Genomic DNA, 21,102 nt, shown 5'->3' with positions numbered 1-21,102 from the left:
GTTCACTCCAATGGTGGGAGTGAATTTGCCATATTAAACTGTTGGATATTCCTATAAGGAAGAGACATGGATGAACAGGATATTTCTAGAGATTCAGAAAATAAGTTGTGAAATGTTAATAAAGGCTAACACAGCTAAACTTATTTTGAAGTAGAGCGAGGGGGTACTTGACGCAGGTCTTCAGATTAACGGGCAGTGTAGCTGTAGGCAAGGTACGCAAGATATACAAGATCATGCCATGAACACGGGGACTAGATGAGAAGTGTTAAAATTTCCATGATCATCAGTAATGTGACTCATTATCTCACGGGGAGGTGGACAAGTGGAACAGCCTCTCTGCAGATCAACTGGCATTGTTATCTGTTGAGAAGGGGGAATATGCAAATTGCAAGGGTAGTAACAAACCTCTTCGCCAAGTGAGAGAATCAAACAGGGGTGGGGTCAGAAAAGGACAACTAAATAATTATGGCATTCTGGGCAGAAGAGGCTTGATGGATAGGCTAAGTATGCGAACAAAAATCTGTCAAAACGAGTACAGTGTGGGAAAATGTGAAATTGTCCATTTTGGCAGGAAAAATAAAAAAGCTTATTATTTAAATAGTGACAGACCACAGAGGGTGCAGAGGGATTTGGATGTCCTACTATATGAATCACAAAAGGCTAGTATACTGGTACAGCAAGTAATTAGGAAAGCTGATACAATATCATTGTTTATTGTAAGGGGAATTGAGCACAAAAGTAGCTTCTGTCATACAAGGCATTGGTAAGACCACATCTGGAGTACTGTGCATAAAATTGGTCTCTTTATTTAAGTTTAAAGTTTATCCAATCACAGTGGTTACAGCACAGAAGGAGGACATTCAGCCCATCTTGTCCATGCTCATAAATGATATACGCTTTAGCCATAAAAGCAAATTACTGCGGATGCTGAAATCTGAAACCAGAAGAGAAAATGCTGGAAAATCTCAGGTCTGGCAGCATCTATAAGGAGAAAAAAGAGCTGACGTTTCGAGTCCAGATGACACTTTGTCAAAGCTCAAAGTTTGGGCTTTGACAAAGGGTCATCTGGACGTGAAACATCAGCTCTTGCTCACATTGTAGCCATGTTATGCCAGTGGTGGAGTGAGTGAATGTTTAAGGAGGTGGATTAAAGCTCGGTATGGTATAATAACTCGGTTAAAGGTTATCAGACTCTTCATTATTAAAATAAAGTTACAAAATGATCTTTAAACTCATGTTAGGCTTACCCCATCTGCAAAAAGTGCAATGTATCTTGATGCAGAACCAGCAAAAATAGTAATGAAGAAAATGTAGTGGATGGCCTTGCTTATCACTCACCTGCTTGGCTCAGTCTGTCATCCTCCTCTACTCCATGATAACTTTTCTGCTGCGATTGTGAAATCCGGTGTTGCAAGGTTGCTCGTTCCTGTTCAGCCTTCAACAGTTGAGAGCGTAAATCATCTATCTAAATTCACAGATAAGACTCAGTGAATCAGTGAAGCATTACCATTTTTGCATTTCAAATCTTTTCAAAATGCAAGTGTTTTCCGTGTTCAGCAGCAGACGTGTCCAGAACGTCTAAACAGAAGATCGCAAGAAAAGTTTAATAACTTGAGGGACGAACAATGGAGACAATAGAAAAAATATCTGGCATCCTCTTTGAAAATTAGTCCTGAACGTACTTCATCGGTACAGAAATAAAATGTGACAGACCCCAAATAATGGTCCAATTAAGGGAAACAAGGATATCTGGGCTAGCATCTGTGCAGCAAACACATCTAGAAATGAGATGTATTTAAAAGTCTTCCAGTCATCCGCCTGGCAAGGCAGGAGGAGAGAGAGGACAGTAACAAAAATAACGGTGTTTTTAAATGAATGCATTCTAGTTATGGTCTGAAATAAAAAGCAAAAAAAACTACAAGTCTGAAATAAACAAAAACACTGAAATAGATCAGCTTCCGAGAGCTTCATCAGAATGCCTGAGACTACTTATCAACCCCAGTTTATGGAGCAGTCCATTGCAAAACTTCTTCTCACAACACTGTTATCAGAAAAGAAAACTGACACATATGGCACACGAGGGGATATTAGGATGTCACCAAAAGTTTAGTCAACAAGGCAGATTTTATGGAGCATCTGAAAAGAAGGAGAAAGAGAGAGAGAGAGAGAGAGAGCAGGTGAACGAATAAGAGGTTCAGAGAGGTCATTTCAGAGCTTAGGTCCTTGGCAGCTCAAGGCACAGTGGGGTGAAGGAATGCAGGGATGTATAAGAAGCCAGAGCCCAGATTTTCTTCCCTGGTTGGGTATGTGGAGTCAACAGGTTTCCCAGCGCAGCGAGCCTGACCTTTAAAAATGCCCACCTACAGATTGTACTTTCAATCAGGGGATGGGGTGAGAAAGTGGATTGAGTTCAGAGTTGCAGCGGGCTACCCCAGAATGAATCCACAGGTTTCTGGATGCAGAGGCAGGCTGGGCACTAGGCCTGAATGTGTTTAAATTTATTCACTAGTGTCACAAGCAGATTTACATTAACACTGCAATTAAGTCACTGTGAAAATCCTCTAGTCACCACGCTCTGGTACCTGTTTGGGTACACTGAGGGAGAATTCAGCAAAGCCAATGTGCCTAACCAGTACATCTTTCAGACAGTGGGAGGAAACCAGGCCACCTGGAGGAAGCCCACGCAGACACAGGGAGGATATGTAGACTCCGCACAGACAGTGACCCAAGGCGAGAATTGAACCCAGTTCCCTGATGATATGAAGTAGCAGTACTAACCACGGTGCCACCGTGCTGCCCTGTGCACCAGCTCTGTGCTGAAGTTTTAAAAAATCATAAAACAAAAACATCCCTCTAGCCCTGATACATTGAGTTTACAGCTGGTATTTTCCAGCACTTTCTGTTTATAAACACGTGGATATAACAAGCAGGATTTTCTGGTCCTTCCTGCTGGTGGGATTTTCCAGTCCTGCCGAAGATGACCCAGTCCCCGGTGGCAGAGCAGGACGGGCTGGACCAGCACCAGCTATTAGCTAGTCACTTCCGCTGCGCAGGAGGAGGGGAGCTGGAAAATTCCAGCTCCATGGAAAATTCCAACTGCATGGAAACAAGCCATTCAGCATTTTCGATCCATATTGGCCTGTACCCATCCTATTTGATATTTACCTGCAGTCATAAGAACTAATATTCTCTTGATCCGTGCCATGTGAATGCTTTAATCCAGCAAGAGCAGTGCATGAGAAATATCCAGTTTTATTTCCCTTCCCCAAGATTTGGAGTTTCTCATGTGGTGAATTGTAATTAAGTCAAGAAATAAATACCTCAATCTCTTTTGGCAATTTGCTTTCCAGATGCTTAGGAAAACCTAGCTCAAGGTCATACATTAGCTACTGACTCCATCGCTCTTCCTGGCAACAGCCAGACCAAACCAGTTTGTTTAGAGTCATATTTGACTCAGAGATAATTTTCAGACTAACTGTTCATGCCATCGCCAAGACTGCATATTTTCACCTTGACATCACCCAACTTAACCCATCTCAACTGTTAGCTGAAACCCTCAATGATGCCCCTCTAACATTGAGATTCAACTGTTCCAACAGATTCCTGGCTAATCTCCCACATTCTACTCTCCACAACCTGAGGTCATCCAAAACTCTGCCACTTGTGTCTAGATGCTGACCAAGTCCCAGTCCTGTCATTCCAGTGGTCACAAACTTACACTGGTTCCCAGTCAAGATACATCTTACTTTTCAAATTCCCAGTGGCTCCACACCCTCCCAGCTTGTAATCTCCTCCAGCCCCACAACCTTCCAACCTATCTGAACTCCTCGAATTCTGGTTTCTTAAGCAACTCCTGTTTTAATTGACCCATCATTTTTTAGACTTATTTGTTCTCAGGATATAGGCATCGCTGGCTGGGCCAGCACTTCTTGCCTGAAATAACACCCACAAGGCCAGTGTCCCTTCACCAAATCCAGATTTATTTACAATAGTTAATAATACTCAAACAAGTATTTCCCAGTACAGAGTATACACCCTGAGAGCCAGTAACCTGGATTCTCCAATTATACACCTCTGCAGGGCTCCCAGACTGAACAATATTATCTGCCTCAATCAGGGAGCTCATATTCTGACATATTCTAATTAGGCTACACCTGGACTATTGTGCACAGTTTTGGTCCCCATATTTGAGGAAAGATATAGTGACATTGGAGGCAGTTCAGAGGAAGTTCACTAGATTGATTCCAGAGATGAATGATTTGACATATGAAGAACAGTTTAAGCTGATACGCTCTGGAATTTAGAAGAATGAGGGGAGATCAAATTGAGGTGTACAACATGATAGAAGGTATGGATAAAGGAGACATGGAGCAGATGCTTCCTCTTGTAACGCATTCCAGGACGAGAAGCCATAGTCTTAGGATAAGGGGTAGCAAATTTAAAACAGAGTTGAGGAGAAACTACTTCTCCCAAAGGGTTGTCAATCTGTGGAATTCGCTACCCCAAAGTGCGGTGGATGCTGGGACAGTGAGTACATTTAGACAGATTTTTCATTGGTAATGGGTTGAAAGGTTATGGGGAAAAGGCAGGAAAATGGGAATGATGCACTTATCACCCATGATCGAATGGCAGAGTGGCCTAATTCTGCTCCTATATTTTATGAGCTTATGAACTTGGTCCAACCCATGGACCTTTTAAAGTCATTACATTGCCTTTGAACTGAAAGGCTGGCTAGGTCATTTCAGAGGACGTTTAAGAGTCAACCACAGTGTTATGAGTCTGGAATCACATGCAGGCCAGCAGATTTCCTTCCTTAAAAGACATTAGTGAACAAGATGGGTTTTTAAAACAACCAACAATAGTTTCATCATTAGATTTGCAATTCCATATCTTTATCAAATCCAGATTTTACCATCTGCCATGGTGAGACTCGAATCTGGCTCCCCAGAGTATTATTCTGGGTCTCTGGATTATTAGTCCAACAACAACATCACTATGCCACGGCCACCCCCCTTCCCCCAACCTTTCATGTACCTTTACCGCATGAAATTCTGGCTCCATGAGCATCCCTGATTTTAACTGCTCCACTATTTTTTTTTAATCACATCACTGACTAGGCCAGCATTCAGTGCCCATCCCTAATTGCCCTTCAGCAACTGATCGTAAACTGCATTCTTGAACTGTTACAGTTCATGTGGTGTAGGTACACCCACAGTGCTGCTAGGGAGGGAATTCCAGGATTCTGACCCAGTGGCAGTGAAGGAACAGCAATATATTTCCAAATCAGTAAGTTGAGTAACTTGGAGGAGAACATGCAGCTGGAGGTGTTCCAATGTGTCTGCTGTTCTTGCCCTGCTAGATAGATGGCAGTAGTCATGAGTTTGGAAGGTGTTGTCCAAGGAGTTTTGGTGAGTTCCTGCAGTATATCTTGTAGAATGGTGCGTGCTGCTGCTACTGTGCATCAGAGTGAAGGAAGTGAACGCATCTGGAACGGTTGTCAATCAAGCAAGCTGCTTTGTCCTGGACTATGTTAAGCTTCTCGAGTGTTGTCGGAGCTGCACTCATCCAGGCAAGTGGAGATATTCCATCACACTCCTGACCTGTGGCTTGCAGACAGTGGATGGGCTTAAGGGAGTTAAGAGATGAGTTACTCACTGCAGAATTCCTAGTCTCTGACCTGCTCTGGTAGCCGCAGTATTTATATGGCTAGTCCAGTTGAATTTCTGGTCAATAGTAACTCCCAGAATGTCGATAATGAGGGATTCATTGCTTTCTGCTGCCTAGGTCTTAAACTCAAATTCCCTCACTACACTGTTCTGCCTCTTTACCCCTCTTTCCTCATTTAAGACACTCCTTAAAACCTACTCTTTTGTCCAAGCTTTTGGTCAACCGACCTTATGTAGCTCAATGTTCTCCTCTGGTTTATAACGTTCCTGTGGAGATTGCTCCTTTCCACATTTTATTGCATTAAAGGTGCTATATAAAGTTTAGTTGCTGTTGTAAATGTGAGAATTGCTGTTGGACATGTGATCTTGAAAGAAGTCTAAAGATGCCTCTTCACCTTTGAAAGGAGGTCCTAAGTCAAGCTTCTCTATGGAATTTCATAAAACTGTACGGATCACATACTTTTTATACCAATAAAGTGGCTATTAGGTACCAAGCAAAGGGATAAATGAGTCTGAAGATCATACACAATTATAACCAGCTCAGAATCACACGAAAATCACCTATTCGTGGTCTACTGCACAGCCTTCCCATTAGTCAGCATGGTAAATGATATGTGTACTGAATTAGGCTCACGTAGTTATAGCCCACAGTTCCAATCAGCAGGTGGCAGAGATTTGTACCTTACAGAAACATGTTGCATTGCAAGTTTCTGCATAGTATCATTCAGCAGCGACAATCAAGTGTACAACCACACATATGTACACAGATTTATTTGCGATGTCAAACACAAGAATCACAGAGACAGGGGAAAACAAACAGAAGATCTAACAAAATAAAGAAAGAATAATTTAAGATAAAAGATGCAATCATCTACGAACAGCAGGATGTCGGTGATGACAGCTGTAACAAAGGCAGGCATCTCACACAATTGGCTTCCATTTTTAATGGGGATAGAGTAAACCTGAGGAATACCACACAAGAACACAAGAAACTGAAGCAGGAGTAGGTCACCAGACCCTTCGGGCCCGCCCTATCAGTCAATACAATCGTGGTGATCTATGTCAACCTCAACTCCCTTTCTCTGCCATTTCCTCGTAGCGCTCTATTCCTTGATCTATCAAATATTTATCCACTTTCACTTTAAATACTTCTAATGACCCAGCCTCCGCCAGCCTTTGGGACAGAGAATTCCAGAGATTCACCACCTCCTGTGAGAGGACTTTTCTACATAGCTCAGTTTTAAATGCGTGACATTTTATCTTGCAGCTGTGTTCCCTTGTTCAAAATTCCCCCACGAGTGAAAACACCTCACCATCTACTCTGTCAAAGCCCCTCAGGATCTTATATGTTTGAATAAGGTCCTCTTCTAAATTTCAAGGAATACAGACCCAGAGTATTTCAACCATCTTGACAGGACAACCCTTTCATCCAAGGAATTAGCCTAGTGAACCTCCTTTAGACTGTCTTCAATGTTGCTTTTTTTTGGTCAGGGGACCAAAACAATACACAGTATTCCAGGTCAGGCCTCACCAACACCCCTGCAACAAAGCCTCCCTATTTTTAAACTCCAACCCTTTTGCAATAAAGGCTGCAGCTGTTATAGACCCAGACAAACAAGGCAGAGATTGTGAGTTCAAATCTTAACATGATTCTGAAGCTGAATTCACTCAATCCAGTGTGTGGAGTATAGTGCTGAGCATCATGGAGATAATGATGCAGTCCTTCTATCAGCAACATCTCTCATGGCAACTCATTGGTGAAGAACAATACCTTGCAAAGCAAGAGAAGGACTGGATAATTCACCTATTTTAATGATGTTGGTTGGAAGCTAAATGTTGGCCAAAGCATCAAATATTTTTGGATGGTGCCAAGGCATTTTTTAGAACCTGCAGAACAGGCAGACAGCAGACAGAGCCTCAGTTTAACATCTCACACAAAATAAATCCCCTTCAGCTGGGTAGCACTGCCTAGACACTGTACTGAGTTGTCAGCAAAAATTACGTGTTCAAGTTCTGCAGTGGATTCAAACCCTTAGTATTTGAGACTCACTATTCACAAAATATGGGGATGAAATGTTTCCTGATAAAATTTGCAGTGGAAACAGTTCATGTTCCTTTTTTAAACATGGAAGTCCAGCTTACGATCAAACAGTTTTATGCTGCTGCTTCAAGATGACTAATAGACTCACGATAGCACTCCAAATTTTTAAAATGTTAGCCACAGTGCCAAGAGAGGTTTTATGTCACAGATCAAGGACAACTATGATCACAAAGCCCACCCAAGGATAAAACAGAACATTAAAAAAAAACTCTCTTTTCAGTCACCATTTAATAGAATCCGTCCCACCAAATATTAAACAATTTCTTAAGCCTACCTGACTGGCCAGTGTTTCCCGACTTCCTTCTGACTGATCCAGCCTCCGGCGTGTGCGGCCAAGCTCTTCTTCAATCTTAACATGTAGTACAAAAAAAAAGATGAGTATACACTGCAAGTGGATGTTAATATACCATAAACCTCCTGGAATGTTGCTCACAGGTAGTCTGTGATTCAGAGCACTGCTCATCTTTCTGATCAACTTGACCTGTTCCCCAATAGGCCACTACTCTTAACAGGAAAAATCCAGGTCATTGTGGCTCTTCTAACCGTTGAGGACAATCTGTCTAATCTATCCTCATAAGACAACCCACTCATTCCAGATGTCAATCTCATAAACCTCCCCAGAACTACTTCCAATGCATTTACATTGAGCAGCAGTGGTAGCACAGTGGTTAGCACTGCTGCCTCACAGTGCCAGGGACCCAGATTCGATTCCCAGCTTGGCTCACTGCCTGTGAGAGATTGCACGTTCTCCCCATGTCTGTGGGAGTTTCCTCTGGGTGCTCTGGTTTCCTCCCACATTCTGAAAGACGTGCTGGTTAGGTGCGAACAAGCACTGAACTGTGGTGACTAGGGGTTTTTCACAGTAACTTCATTGAAGTGTTAATGTAAGCATTACTTGTGACTGATAAATAAACTTCAGCTTTTACTTTATCCTTCAGTAAGGAGACCAAAACTGCACACAGTATGCAAGATACAGTTTCACCAATGCCCTGTAAGACTAAAGCATAACATCCTTACAAAAGGAATTCAACATTAGAGTAAGGATAACATTCTATTAGCCTTCTTGACTAAATGCCATACCTGCTCAGACCCTTTTTGTAAATCATACACTGGAGCATCTGGATCCCTCTGCACCTCAGAATTCTGCAGTCATTTTCATTTTAAGTAATGTTCTGCTTTTTTTAAATCAGATCTTCCTGCCAAAGTGAATTTCATATTGTTTCACATGAAACTTTATCTGTCAGATTTTTGTCTATTCACTCAGCCTATATTCTTCTGCAAATTCCTCATGTTTATTTGTTAGTGTAACAAGCAGGCTTACATCAACACTGCAACGAAGTTACTGTGAAAATCCCCTAGTCACCAGATTCCTGTGCCTGTTCGAGAGAATTTAGCACAGGCAATGTGCCTAACCAGCAAGACTGTGGGAAGAGACCAGGACAGCCAGAGGAAACCCTACTAGCCCTACTAAACCTCCCAACACTACTTACACACTACTAATCCCCTCAACACTATTTATCCTACTAACCCCCCCACACTATGCGGCAATTTAGCATGGCCAGTCAACCTAACCCGCGCAATTTTGGAGCGTGGGAGGAAGCCGGAGCAGCTGGAGGAAATCCGCACAGACACAAGGAAAATGCGCAGACTCCACACAGATAATGACCCAAGCCGGGAATCGAACCCAGGTCCCTGGTGCTGTGAGGCAGCAGTGCTAACAACCATGCCACCGTCTTCTTCACAAAATTCTTTCCTACCTATCTTTGTGTCATCTTTGCGAGGGGGATTGAATATAAAAGTAGGGAGGTCTTGCTGCAGCTGTATAGGACATTGGTGAGGCCGCAGCTGGAGTACTGTGTGCAGTTTTGGGCGCCGCACCTGTGCAAAGATATTTTGGCCTTGGAGGGACTGCAGAGGAGGTTTACTAGGCTGATGCCGGAGTTGAGGGGGTTGAGCTATGAGGAGAGGCTGAATAGACTAGGCTTGTACTCGTTAGAGTTTAGAAGAATGAGGGAAGATCTCATTGAGACGTATAAGATGATGAATGGGATGGATAGGATAGAGGTGGAGAGACTCTTCCCGCTCAAAAAAGACAGTAGGACTAGGGGGCACAGCCTCAAGATAAAGGGGGGGCGGTTTAGAACGGAGTTGAGGAGGAACTTCTTCACTCAAAGGGTGGTGAATCTCTGGAATTCTCTGCCCGTTGAAGTGGTGGAGGCTGCCTCGCTAAATATTTTTAAGACGCGGGTTGATGGGTTTTTGATAAGAGAGGGGATTAAGGGTTATGGGGAGAGGGCGGGAAAGTGGAACTGAGCCACGACAGATCAGCCACGATCTTATTGAATGGCAGGGTAGGCTCGAAGGGCTAGACGGCCTACTCCTGCTCCTATTTCTTATGTTCTTATGTTCATCCACAAATTTAGCTATCATGCCTTCACTCCCCTCATTTAAGTCATAGATGTAAATTATAAAAAGTTGAGGCCCCAGCACAGACCCCTGTGAGAGTCCACTTGTCACATCCTGGCAATCAGACGAAAACCCGTTTATGCATACTCCGGCTGTTTGACAGTAAACAATCTTCAATCCGGGCTAATCTGTTTCCCCCTACACTATGAGTTTTGGTTTTCCACAATAACCTTTGATGTGGCACCTTATCAAATGTCTTCTGGAAATCTGAGTGCAGTATGTCTCCAGGTTCTCTTTTATTCAGTGTTTGTTACTCCTTTAAAGAACTCTAACAAATTTGTTAAACCCGATTTCCCTTTCACAAACTATGCTGTCCTTCCCAATTACTTTTAACTTTTCTAAATGCCCAGGTGTATGCTATTTAATGATCGATCCTGTTTCTTGCCTCCCTCTTTTCTTGAATACAGAGGTCACAGTTGCTACCTCCCAGTCTGATGGAACCTTTCTAGAAACGAGGAAATTTGGGAAAATTACCACCAACGCATCTACTATCTTATTAGCCACCCCTTTTAAGGCAGTAGGATGAACTCCATTACCTGTTTAAATTTGGCAAATAGGCTGTTGATTTAGGTGTCCACCCACCCCATAATATGGGGGTGATCTTGGGTGCAGGTAGGAAGGTGGTGAGATGAGCACCAGCCCTATTTTACATGCCTACCCTGCCAAAAAACATGCCCTGCAGGGTGATGAAGAACTTAACCCAATGTTTGTAAAATTATCTACCCTGTATTTTTACCTTTTTGCAAACTCTCATTGTCTCTTTATTTCTCTTTCCATATCTAATGTGACATTGAATTTACTGATTTACTTTACATTCCCTTCTCAGTTCTCATGCAGTTAATTTATAACCCTTCAGCCATTTTGGCCGAGGAGATACACAGTTGTTTGCCTCATTCCCTCCAGTCCTAGATGTCCAGTTTCCCTCCCAGAGACCTTACCACTTCAGGGGCAGAACAGTGGTTAGCACTGGTGCCTCACAGCACCAGGAGCCCACATTCGATTCCCAGCTTGGGTCACTGTCTGTGTGGTGTTTGCACATTCTCCCCGTGTCTGCATGGGTTTCCTCCCACAGTCCAAAGATGTGCAGGTTAGGTGGACTGGCCTTGCTAAATTGGTGTCAGAGGGATTAGCTAGGGTAAATGTACGGGATAATGGGGACTGGGTGGGATTGTGGTCGGTGCAGATTCGATGGGCCGAATGGCTTCCTTCTGCACTGTAGGGAGTCTATGAGTCTAACTTCCAACAAGTCACCACACAAGACATTAATAAATCTAAATGTGTAAGTACAGGTCTAAGTAATGGCAGACGTCATTAGATTCACTCCCACAGCAAATTATTGAGCAATGAGTTCTATTTGGCAATTATTTTAAACTTCAGTCGAAACAATTGCCATAAAATAAAGATAAACCCTCTAGTGATTTTACATTATTGCGATTTGCTCACTTGTGAAAGAAAAGCAACATCACGGCGTCATTGCTTTAATATTCAACATACATTTACAAATTGAGGAAGCTTCATAACTTGAAAGCTCCATTAGCAAAGAAAACAACTTTTTTTACTTAAGTATAATGCCAGCATACTACAGTTCCCACAATAATTCTGCAATTGTAAGCTAATTGTCTGTATTTGCAAAGAATCCATTCTTCACAATCTATATATAAGATGATGCATACATGTGCCTAAGTACAGTAATTATACCAATGATTGCAGCAAAGTGTACAATGTGTTCTTTAGAAACAGAATTACATTAGAATTGTAGAATTACTGGGTGAATCATTGGTGACTCACAAGTGAATGACAACGCATTCATGTCGCATCCATTACAAAACCTATGGAGTGGCCTCAAAATTTTTCACTTTAATCCCACATTTACAGCAATTAGTCACTGTTTAACATGTAAAAGAGATGTCACTCCTGTATTTCTTATGCTCTTATCTTCACTTAGAGGGTTTTGAATGCCTGGAAATCTCTGTCCCAAAGAGTTGCAAATGCTCAGCTGAGTGTCTCCAAGGCTGAGATCAACGGAATGTTGGACTCTTAAGAGAATCAAGGGATATGTATAGGGCTTGGGAGGTAAAGTGCAGCTGAGGCCAGGGACCAGATGTTGCTGAATGGCAGAGCAAGCTCAGGGGAATGTATGGTGTCCTGCTCTTGTTTCTTACGTATTACACTAGTGTGGATAATATTTCTAATATGGGAAGACGATTCTCCAAGTGCCGAATTTGTGTGAAAACTGGAGTAACTCGCACTGGTAATTATAGTGCGATTTTCAGACTGACTCTCCCACACCGAGCACTGCAGAGTGCACTAGCAAGATTCACATTGAGAATCGGAGCAGAGCTTATTCCCAAAGGAGAGGCCGGCATCATAGCGCCGAGCGGGCTACTGCACATGCACCAATCTGTCATAGCGGTGATCGGTGATGTGCAACAACCCTGCACTGCCAGCCTCCTGATAGCTGGCCAGGCCAGTAACCCGGCATCACCGGTCCTCCGACCCTCCCCCACCTTTCACCAGCCCTGATCTGTCTGACCCCCGCCCCCCACCCCCCAACCATTTGGATGGCCAACCCCAACTATCCCCTTCTCTCCCTCTGCCACCGATCCCAATACAAAGTTTCAAGGGGAGCCCTACTGATCTCCACCCCCATAAGCTCTGCCCCTCAATAGGGCCCACCCCCTTCCCCATCGGGACTGCCCGATGCCCACTGGGCATTTTCAAAGTGCCCTTTGGGCATTGCCACTTTGCCCCTTGGACAGTGACAGGGGGCCAGGCTGGCAATGCTCAGGGTGCACCCTCCTTATCCACAACCTCCTGAGGAATGGAGGGGGGGGGCTGCGGGGAAGCGGTGCAAGGGCTCAGTGGCCTGTGTACACTCCGGCAGGGTCGGCCATCTGTTCTCCTTTTGTAGACAGCAAAAGGAGGAGACACTAACGGGCCTGGTGACTTCAGTCCCAGGCCTGCTAATGGATGCAAATCAAGATTTAAATCTTGAAGTCAGCTGCGAGCCGATTTCCAGCGTGGGAGCTGATGACACTACAAATCTTCGTTTGGGAGACACACAGAGGCCGTAGCACCCAGCGAGGAGCCTGCTAAACGGCCTCCACTGATATCTCTCAGCCTGTTGCACAGCAGGCTGGGAAAACTGCTCCCATGGTCTTTGATTTTCCACTGCGAAAGCAACTCTAGTGTGTGCTGTTTGTTACGAATCCTTACCCCAGCTCACAGAGGCTGCTTATTCATCTGAGTTTGAAAAGTTCACTTCTGGTAAATCCCACAAGTCTATTTAACATTTTTAGCACAGATTAATAAATCAAGCATCAATTAAAGCATAATTGACTCCAGGGAAAGTTCCAGTGTCATAAATTTTCAATGAGAGGCTGCCAAGTTTAAGAGTGTTAGACATTTAGCATCCTTCTGTAGTGTCATGAACCTCTCAGGGTGACCAACAGAGTCAAAAAGATTACATGCAGCCATGGGTTTTTAATTTCAGCAGCAAGAATCCTCCACAAGTTCTACCAGAAGGGAATATTTTGTGGGCTTATTTTTACCTCTATCTAAAAATTACAGGGAAATTTCACAAACACTTCATTGCCTTCAAGCGTAGTGATTCTTGCTTCAGACGTCAGGGAACTCAGCAGAACTCAGGAGAGGATTTTTCAAAGACAGCTAACATCTTCCCGAAAATCAATATCTCAAAGTTTTTAAAGTTTATTTATTAGTCACAAGTAAGGCTTACATTAACACTGCAATGAAGTTACTGTGAAATTCCCCAAGTTGCCACTGTCCAGCGCCTGTTCGGGTCCATGCACCTAACCAGCACATCTTTCAGACCGTGGGAAGAAACTGGAGCACCCGGAGGGAGACAGACAGAGGGTGAACATGCAAACTCCACACGGACAGTGACCCAAGCAAGGATTCGAACCCAGGTCCTTGGTACTGTGAAACTGCAGTGCTAAACACTGTACCACTATGTTGCCCTGTCTTTATTAGCAAATGAAAGCCCCAAATCACTAGTTAGAAAAAAACTTTCAAATTAGTTAACTAGATTCTAAAAATGGATCTGCCAAATTTAATTTCAAATTTTTCTTTTCTTCTCTTCCATCTGTTTTATTCACTCTGCTACCTAATTGATTCCTCAGGTGAATTATAGGGTGGATAGGGTGGAATTATAGAGTGTCCCCTAGTTCTTTCTAGTCACCCCCATGAGAGGGAACATGAGGATGACTAGCTAGAACTAGGGGACACTGTTTAAGAATAAGGAGACTCCCTTTTAAGACACAGGCGAAGAGAATGTTTTTTCTATTAGAAGACTGTTAACATCTAGAATTCCCTTCCCCAGAAAACAGCAGAATTTATTTAAATTTATTCAAGGGTGAGTCAGGAGTCGAGGGTTATTGGGGCAGATTGGAAAGTAGAGTTGAGTCCACAATCTGATCAGCCATGATCCTACACAGTGGCAGAATAGGCTCGGAGGGGCCAAATGGCCTACTTCTGCTCCCAAGTCTGACAATGTTCCTATGTAATGTCGCACTCTCAGCTCCCCTTCAAAATTCTCATTCTCTACCATCCCCCAAACCCCACCCAGTATCTCACCAGTATATCCTCACTTCTTCCTTAGCCTCTACACTGAGTGACTTCACATCCTCAGTGGTTTTTACCTCCATCTTGATTTACCTTTCCATCTTTAAATTGATTTCACTGCCCTTTCAGTCTCCTCTGATCTCTCACCTCTGTGCAAAACTTCTTACCCACATTCACAGCCTCTCCACAGCTTTGCCAGTTTTTGATTTGATTTATTATTGTCACATGCATTAACATAGTGAAAAGTATCGTTTCTTGCGCGCTACACAGACAAGGCAAACTGTTCATAGAGAAGGAAAGGAGAGCGTGCAGAATGTAGTGTTACAGTCATGGCTAGGGTACAGAGAAAGATCAACTTAATGCAAGATAAGTCCATTCAAAAGTCTGACAGCAGCTGGAAAGAAGCTGTTCTTGAGTCAATTGATATGTGACCTCAGACTTTTCTATCTTTTTCTCCAATGGAAGAAGGTGGAAGAGAGAATGTTCGGGGTATGTGGGGTCGTTAATTATGCTGGCTGCTTTGCCAAGGCAGCGGGAAGTGTAAACAGAGTCAATGGATGAGAGGCTGGTTTGCATGATGGATTGGGCTACATTCACAACTTTTTGTAGTTCCTTGTGGTCTTGGGCAGAGCAGGAGCCATACCAAGCTGTGATACAACCAGAAAGAATGCTTTCTATGGTGCATCTGTAAAAATTGGTGAGAGTCATAGCTAACATGCCAAACTTCCTTTGTCTTCTGAGAAAGTAGAGGCATTGGTGGGCTTTCTTAACTATAGTGTCAGCATTGGGGGACCAGGACAGGTTGTTGGTGATCTGGACACCTAAAAACATGAAGCTCTCGATCCTTTCTACTTACCTCTTTTTCTTACTTTACGTTACAAAACCAAATCAGTATACGCTATTCTTAGAATCATACAGGTTTACAGCATGGAAACAGGCCCTTCGGCCCAACTTGTCCATGCTGCCCTTTTATTTTTAAAACCCCTAAGCTAATCCCAGTTGCCCGCATGCCCCTATATTCATCTTATCCATGTAACTATCTAAATGCTTTTTAAAAGACAACATTGTATCCGCCTCTACTACCATCTTTGGCAGCTTGTTCCAGACACTCACCACCCTCCGTGTGAAAAAATTTCCCCTCAGGACACTTTTGTATCTCTCCACTCTCACCTTAAACCTATGCCATCTAGTTTTATTCACCCCTACATTTGGGAAAAGATACCTAGCTGATCTGTGCCCCTGACTATTTTATACCCCTTAGCTTCCTACACTCCAGAGAAAAAAGTCCCAGTCTATCCAGCCTCTCCTTATAACTGAAACCATCAAGTTCCAGTAACATCCTAGTAAACCTTTCTGCATTCTTTCTACTTTAATAATACCCTTTCTATGATCGGGTGACCAGAACTGCACACAGCATTCCAAGTCTTGTACAACTTCAACAAAACGTCCCAACTCCTGTATTCAATGTTCTGACCGATGAAACCAAACATGCCGAATGCCTTCTTCACCACTCTGTCCACCTGTAACTCCACTTTCAAGGAGCTATGAACATGTACCCTGAGATCTCTTTGTTCTGTAACTCTCCCCAGTGCCCTACTATTAACTGAGTAACTCCTGCCCTGGTTCAATCTACCAAAATGCACCACGTTGCATTTGTCTAAATTAAATTCTATCTGCCATTCGTCAGCCCACTGGCCCAATTGATCAAGATCCCGTTGCAATCGGCGATAACTTTCTTCACTCCACTATGCCACCAACCTTAGTTTCATCTGCAAACTTACTAACCATGCCTCCTAAATTCTCATCCAAATCATTTACATAAATGACAAATAACAGTGAACCCAGCACTGATCCTTGAGGCACCACCAGTTGAAAAATAACTCTCTATAACCATCCTCTGGCTTCTATCAAGAAGCTAATTTTGTATCCATTTAGATACCTCACCCTAGATCCCATGAGATTTAAACTTATGCAACAACCTACCACGCAGTACCTTGTCAAAGGCCTTGCTAAAGTCCATGTGGACAACATCAACTGCACTGCCCTCATCTACCTTCTTGGTTACCCCTTCAAAAAAACTCAAATTTGTGAGACATGATTTTCTACTCACAAAGCCATGCTGACTGTCCTTGCATCCCTAAATGCCTGTAGATCCTCTCAAAATACCTTCCATTCTTAATGCAAATCAAGTGATGATTCAGGGTTTTCAGCACCGAAATCTAACTTTGTTAAATGAATGATACTATCAAACTCAAACTAATTAATTAACGAAATTTATTTACCACAAACCAAATGTGAATTACCGAGAATTTCTTTCATAGCAGGACATCTGAAAACGTACAAGTTTACAGCTTCAAATAAGAAAACCTCAGCGAACTTAAAGTAAAACAACTTATCTCTCCAATTTGGTTTTAGGCACATAATCTGTCAGTTAATATCCCTCACCTTCTGTATGGTACATCCCAATGATCAACATTATTTTTGTATAATGTTACTCATATCAAAATAACATTTTATAAACATTAACCAGCACCAACCACTGAACACCACCACCTAACTATGCAATCTCCAACTGAGGCAGAAATAAAAAATCCCTGCATGACATCCAGAAATCATCTGCAGCCCATCCCCGTGACAAACAAAGCTGTGCTCAAGGAGACAACACATAGTTCCAGCTAACAAGTTTTTTCTCCAAAACTGTAACGTGTGCCCTTCTTCCTTTCTTAAATACCCTATCAGAGGACTCCAGGCAAATCCACACCACCATCTCACCTAAAGCAATGCAGTTAATGTTTTTGGAGGTCTTGTGTCTTAGTAGATGGTCCTCCTGCCTCTGAGCTGCAAACTCCAGTTTCAAGTCTCGCCCCAGGATTTGTTGGCCAATGAAGGAGCATTCATTATTCACAACAGGCTGACAATTAGTCTGCTAATCCTTCAAAAACACCTCCCCACTATTCCCCAAAGTTTGTTCATTGTCTCACAGTAGACTTACATTAGCATGCAATGAAGTTTACTGTGAAAAAGGGATACGTGTGAAGATACAAAAGAATTTACATTTACAAAGCCAGCAAACAATCTGTACTGCTAAGTTTCAGAAACAGCAAGAAAGATAACTGACCAGTCAATTGGTTTTCTTTGATGCTACCAATGAGATAAACATTGCAGTACTCCCTGTCTCCCAATAGTACCATCTGAGGCCTCCGTTCATCATCTGATCCAAATGATTACACTTCCACAGTGTAGCGTTCACACCATGTTAATTGAATATTGATTGTGTGCAGGTGGTGGGCATTAATTGGACATTCAATTGAGCACCCTATAAATAGATACAAACTAAACAGGTTGTTGGTATGTGCTTATGATGTGTAACTCGAAATAAATATGAAAACGTTTAAAGGTTGGCTCCAGTCCTATCCTTCACCAATTGGCTTTCCAGAATAGAACAAAGGACAAAGAAAATTACAGCACAGGATCAGGCCCTTCGGCCCTCCAAACCTGCACCGACCATGCTGCCCGACTAAATTAAAACCCCCTACGCTTCTGGGGACCATATCCCTCCATCCCCATCCTATTCATGTATTTGTCCAGACGTCCCTTAAAACTCACTATCGTATCTGCTTCCACTACCTCCTTCCAGGCATTCACCATCTTCTGTGTAAAAAACTTGCCTCATACATCTCCTTTAAACATTGCCCCTCGCACCTTAAACTATGCCCTCTAGTAATTGACTCTTCCATCCTGAGAAAAAGCTTCTGACTATCCAGTTTGTCCATAATTTTGTAGGCTTCTTTCAGGTCATTCCTTAACCTCCATCGTTCCAGTGAGAACCAGCCAAGTTTCTCCAACCTCTCCTCATAGCTAATGCCCTCCATGCCAGGCAACATCCTGGTAAATCTTTTCTGTACCCTCTCCAAAGCCTCCACATCTTTCTGGTAGTGTGATGACCAGAATTGAACACTATATTCCAAGTGCAGCCTAACTAAGGTTCTATAAAGCTGCAAGATGACTTGCGTAGAACAAAACACACTGTACTACACTGAAGGGCTAAGTTAGCTTATCTGCTAAGTGGCTTGACCCCATAACCTTCTGACAAAGAGACATGTGCAGTGAGTCAACCATCTTCATCCCCCTGTTCATAATCCCTCTCCACACACCGGATACCTAGTGATCCATACAGAGCATTTCATTGTTTTCATTAACGTTCAAATCCATGCAGTGAATCCAAAACTAGGGGATATAAATATTAATAAATCCAATCAGGAGTTCAAGAGAATCTTCTTCAGTCAGAGTGGTGAAAACGTGGAACTCCATCACACAGTGCTTCAGGCAAAAAGCATAATATATTAAAGAGGAAGATGGAGAGCTATGTGAAGGAGAAAGGAATAGAAGGGTATGTTGATCGGATTAAAATTAGAGTGGATGGAGGCTCACTTGGAGCACAGACACTGGCAGGGACTTGCTTGACGAGAGTTTTAGTTTTGTGTTGTAAAATTTTAATGCAGTTCTATTTATGTGATGTACAGATAATTGTATTTGCAGTTCAAAATTCTGAAACAATTCGAACTGTTTCAACTGCTTGGCCACAGCAACATAATCAATCAAAACATTAACTTACCAGGGACTTCTCATCTTCAGATCTTGAAAGTTTACTCTTCATCTCTTCCACTTCATTAACTTTACCATTACGCTTCTTCAACTCCTTCATTTAAAAAAAAGAAAATATTTTAAATACTGAAAGTTACAAAGTTCAAATAGAATATGGATGTTAAAAGAAAAGTTTGGAAGAAGGCAGGGTACCTTCTTTTCCAAGTATTCTAACAGCTATGCAGAACTGGTATGTACAGCAGATATCCTACAGGTCTCCATAAAGACAGATGGAGGTCACACTGATTTTCAAGGATTTTAATTCATTCAAGGGATGTGGGTGTCACTGGCTAGGCCAGCCTTTTGCGCCCTTGAAAAGGTGGTAGTTAGCTGTCATCCTAGACTGCTGCTGCCCGCCACATGGTGACCCTCTCCACAGGGAGGGGTTTTCAGGATTTTGACCCAGTGACAGTGAAGGAACAGCCATATAGTCAGGATGGTGTATAGCTTGGTGGGTGCTCTGTCTGTCTGCTACTTTTGTTCATCTAAATGGTAGAAATACCAGGTTTGGATGAAGAGGCCCTGGTGAACTTTTGTGGTGCAGCTCATCAATGGTGGCCAAAGTGCACTGGAGGTGAAGGGGGATGTATGTTTAAAGGGGCAGGTTACTTTGTCCTGAATGGTGTTGAGCTTCCCAAATTTTGTTGGAGCTGCCTTTAGACAGTGGAGAAACCCTATCACACTTCCGATTTTCATGTTGTAAATGAAGGAATGGCTTTGGAGTCAGAAGGCGAATCAGACCTGTTCTTGTAGCCAATGTATTTATACCACTGGTCAGGTTGTGATCAATGGTAACCTTCAGGATGTAGATAATGGGAGAATCCTGTGATTACGATCCTGTTTATTGTCCATGGGATTGATGGGAATCTCTCCTGTAGGAGTTGGTTTTCGCTTGGCATTTAAATGCCAAGTAACTTTTGCACCATTAATCAGCCCAAGCCTGAATGTTGTTTAGGTCTTGCCGCATGTGGGCAGTGACTAATGAAGCAGTAACTAGTTGGATTGAACTTGTCCTGCTTTTTTGTTGGCAGTACACATACAGGCAATTTTCCATATTATAAGGTAGATCTCAGTGTGGAAACTCGACTGAAACAGCTTGGTTAGAGGAGCAGCTAGTTCTGGAGCACGTCATCAGCTGGGCAGCTGGAATATTAAAGGGTTCATAGCCTTTTCTCTATATTTGATTTGATTTATTGTCATACGTATTAGCATACAGTGAAAAGTATTGTTTCTTGCGTGCTATACAGACAAAGCATACCGTACGTAGAGGAAACAAGAGAGTGCAGAATGTAGTGTTACAGTGATAGCTAGGATGTAGAGAACGATCAACTCAATGCGAGATAGGTCCACAGTCTGTTGGCAGCAGGAAGAAGCCGCGCTTGAGTCATGACCTCAGACTTCTGTATCTTTTTCCCAACGGAAGACGGTGGAAGGAAGTATGTCTGGGATGCGTGGGCTGAGGCAGTGGGAAGTGTTGACAGGGTCACTGGATGGGAGGCTGGTTTGCGTGATGGATTGGTGTCATGACCTTTTGTAGTTTCTTGTGGTCTTGGGCAGAGCAGGAGCCATACCAAGCTGTGATACAACCAGAAAGAATGCTTTCCAATGGTGCATCTGCAGAAGTTGGTGAGAGTCGTAGCT

At 42.9% G+C, this 21,102-nt stretch overlaps 1 protein-coding gene across 5 annotated transcripts in view; it reads right to left on the bottom strand.

The window, feature by feature from the left end:
- cep128 (centrosomal protein 128) overlaps positions 1-21,102 on the bottom strand; it is a 299,878-nt gene that overhangs the window by 224,896 nt on the left and 53,880 nt on the right. For all 5 annotated transcript variants that reach the window (XM_080202221.1, XM_080202225.1, XM_080202224.1 and 2 more), the window contains exons 9-11: positions 19,433-19,516; positions 8,042-8,116; positions 1,339-1,465 (exon numbers count right to left, since the gene is read on the bottom strand). In XM_080202221.1, coding sequence (XP_080058347.1) covers positions 1,339-1,465; positions 8,042-8,116; positions 19,433-19,516 — 286 coding nt within the window. The remainder of the gene's footprint in view (positions 1-1,338; positions 1,466-8,041; positions 8,117-19,432; positions 19,517-21,102) is intronic.

The sequence above is a fragment of the Carcharhinus amblyrhynchos genome, chromosome 14 (genome assembly GCF_965287045.1).
Source record: "Carcharhinus amblyrhynchos chromosome 14, sCarAmb.v2.hapA, whole genome shotgun sequence".
In the NCBI taxonomy this organism is placed as follows: domain Eukaryota; kingdom Metazoa; phylum Chordata; class Chondrichthyes; order Carcharhiniformes; family Carcharhinidae; genus Carcharhinus; species Carcharhinus amblyrhynchos.
This window is presented reverse-complemented; position numbering and strand designations above follow the sequence as displayed.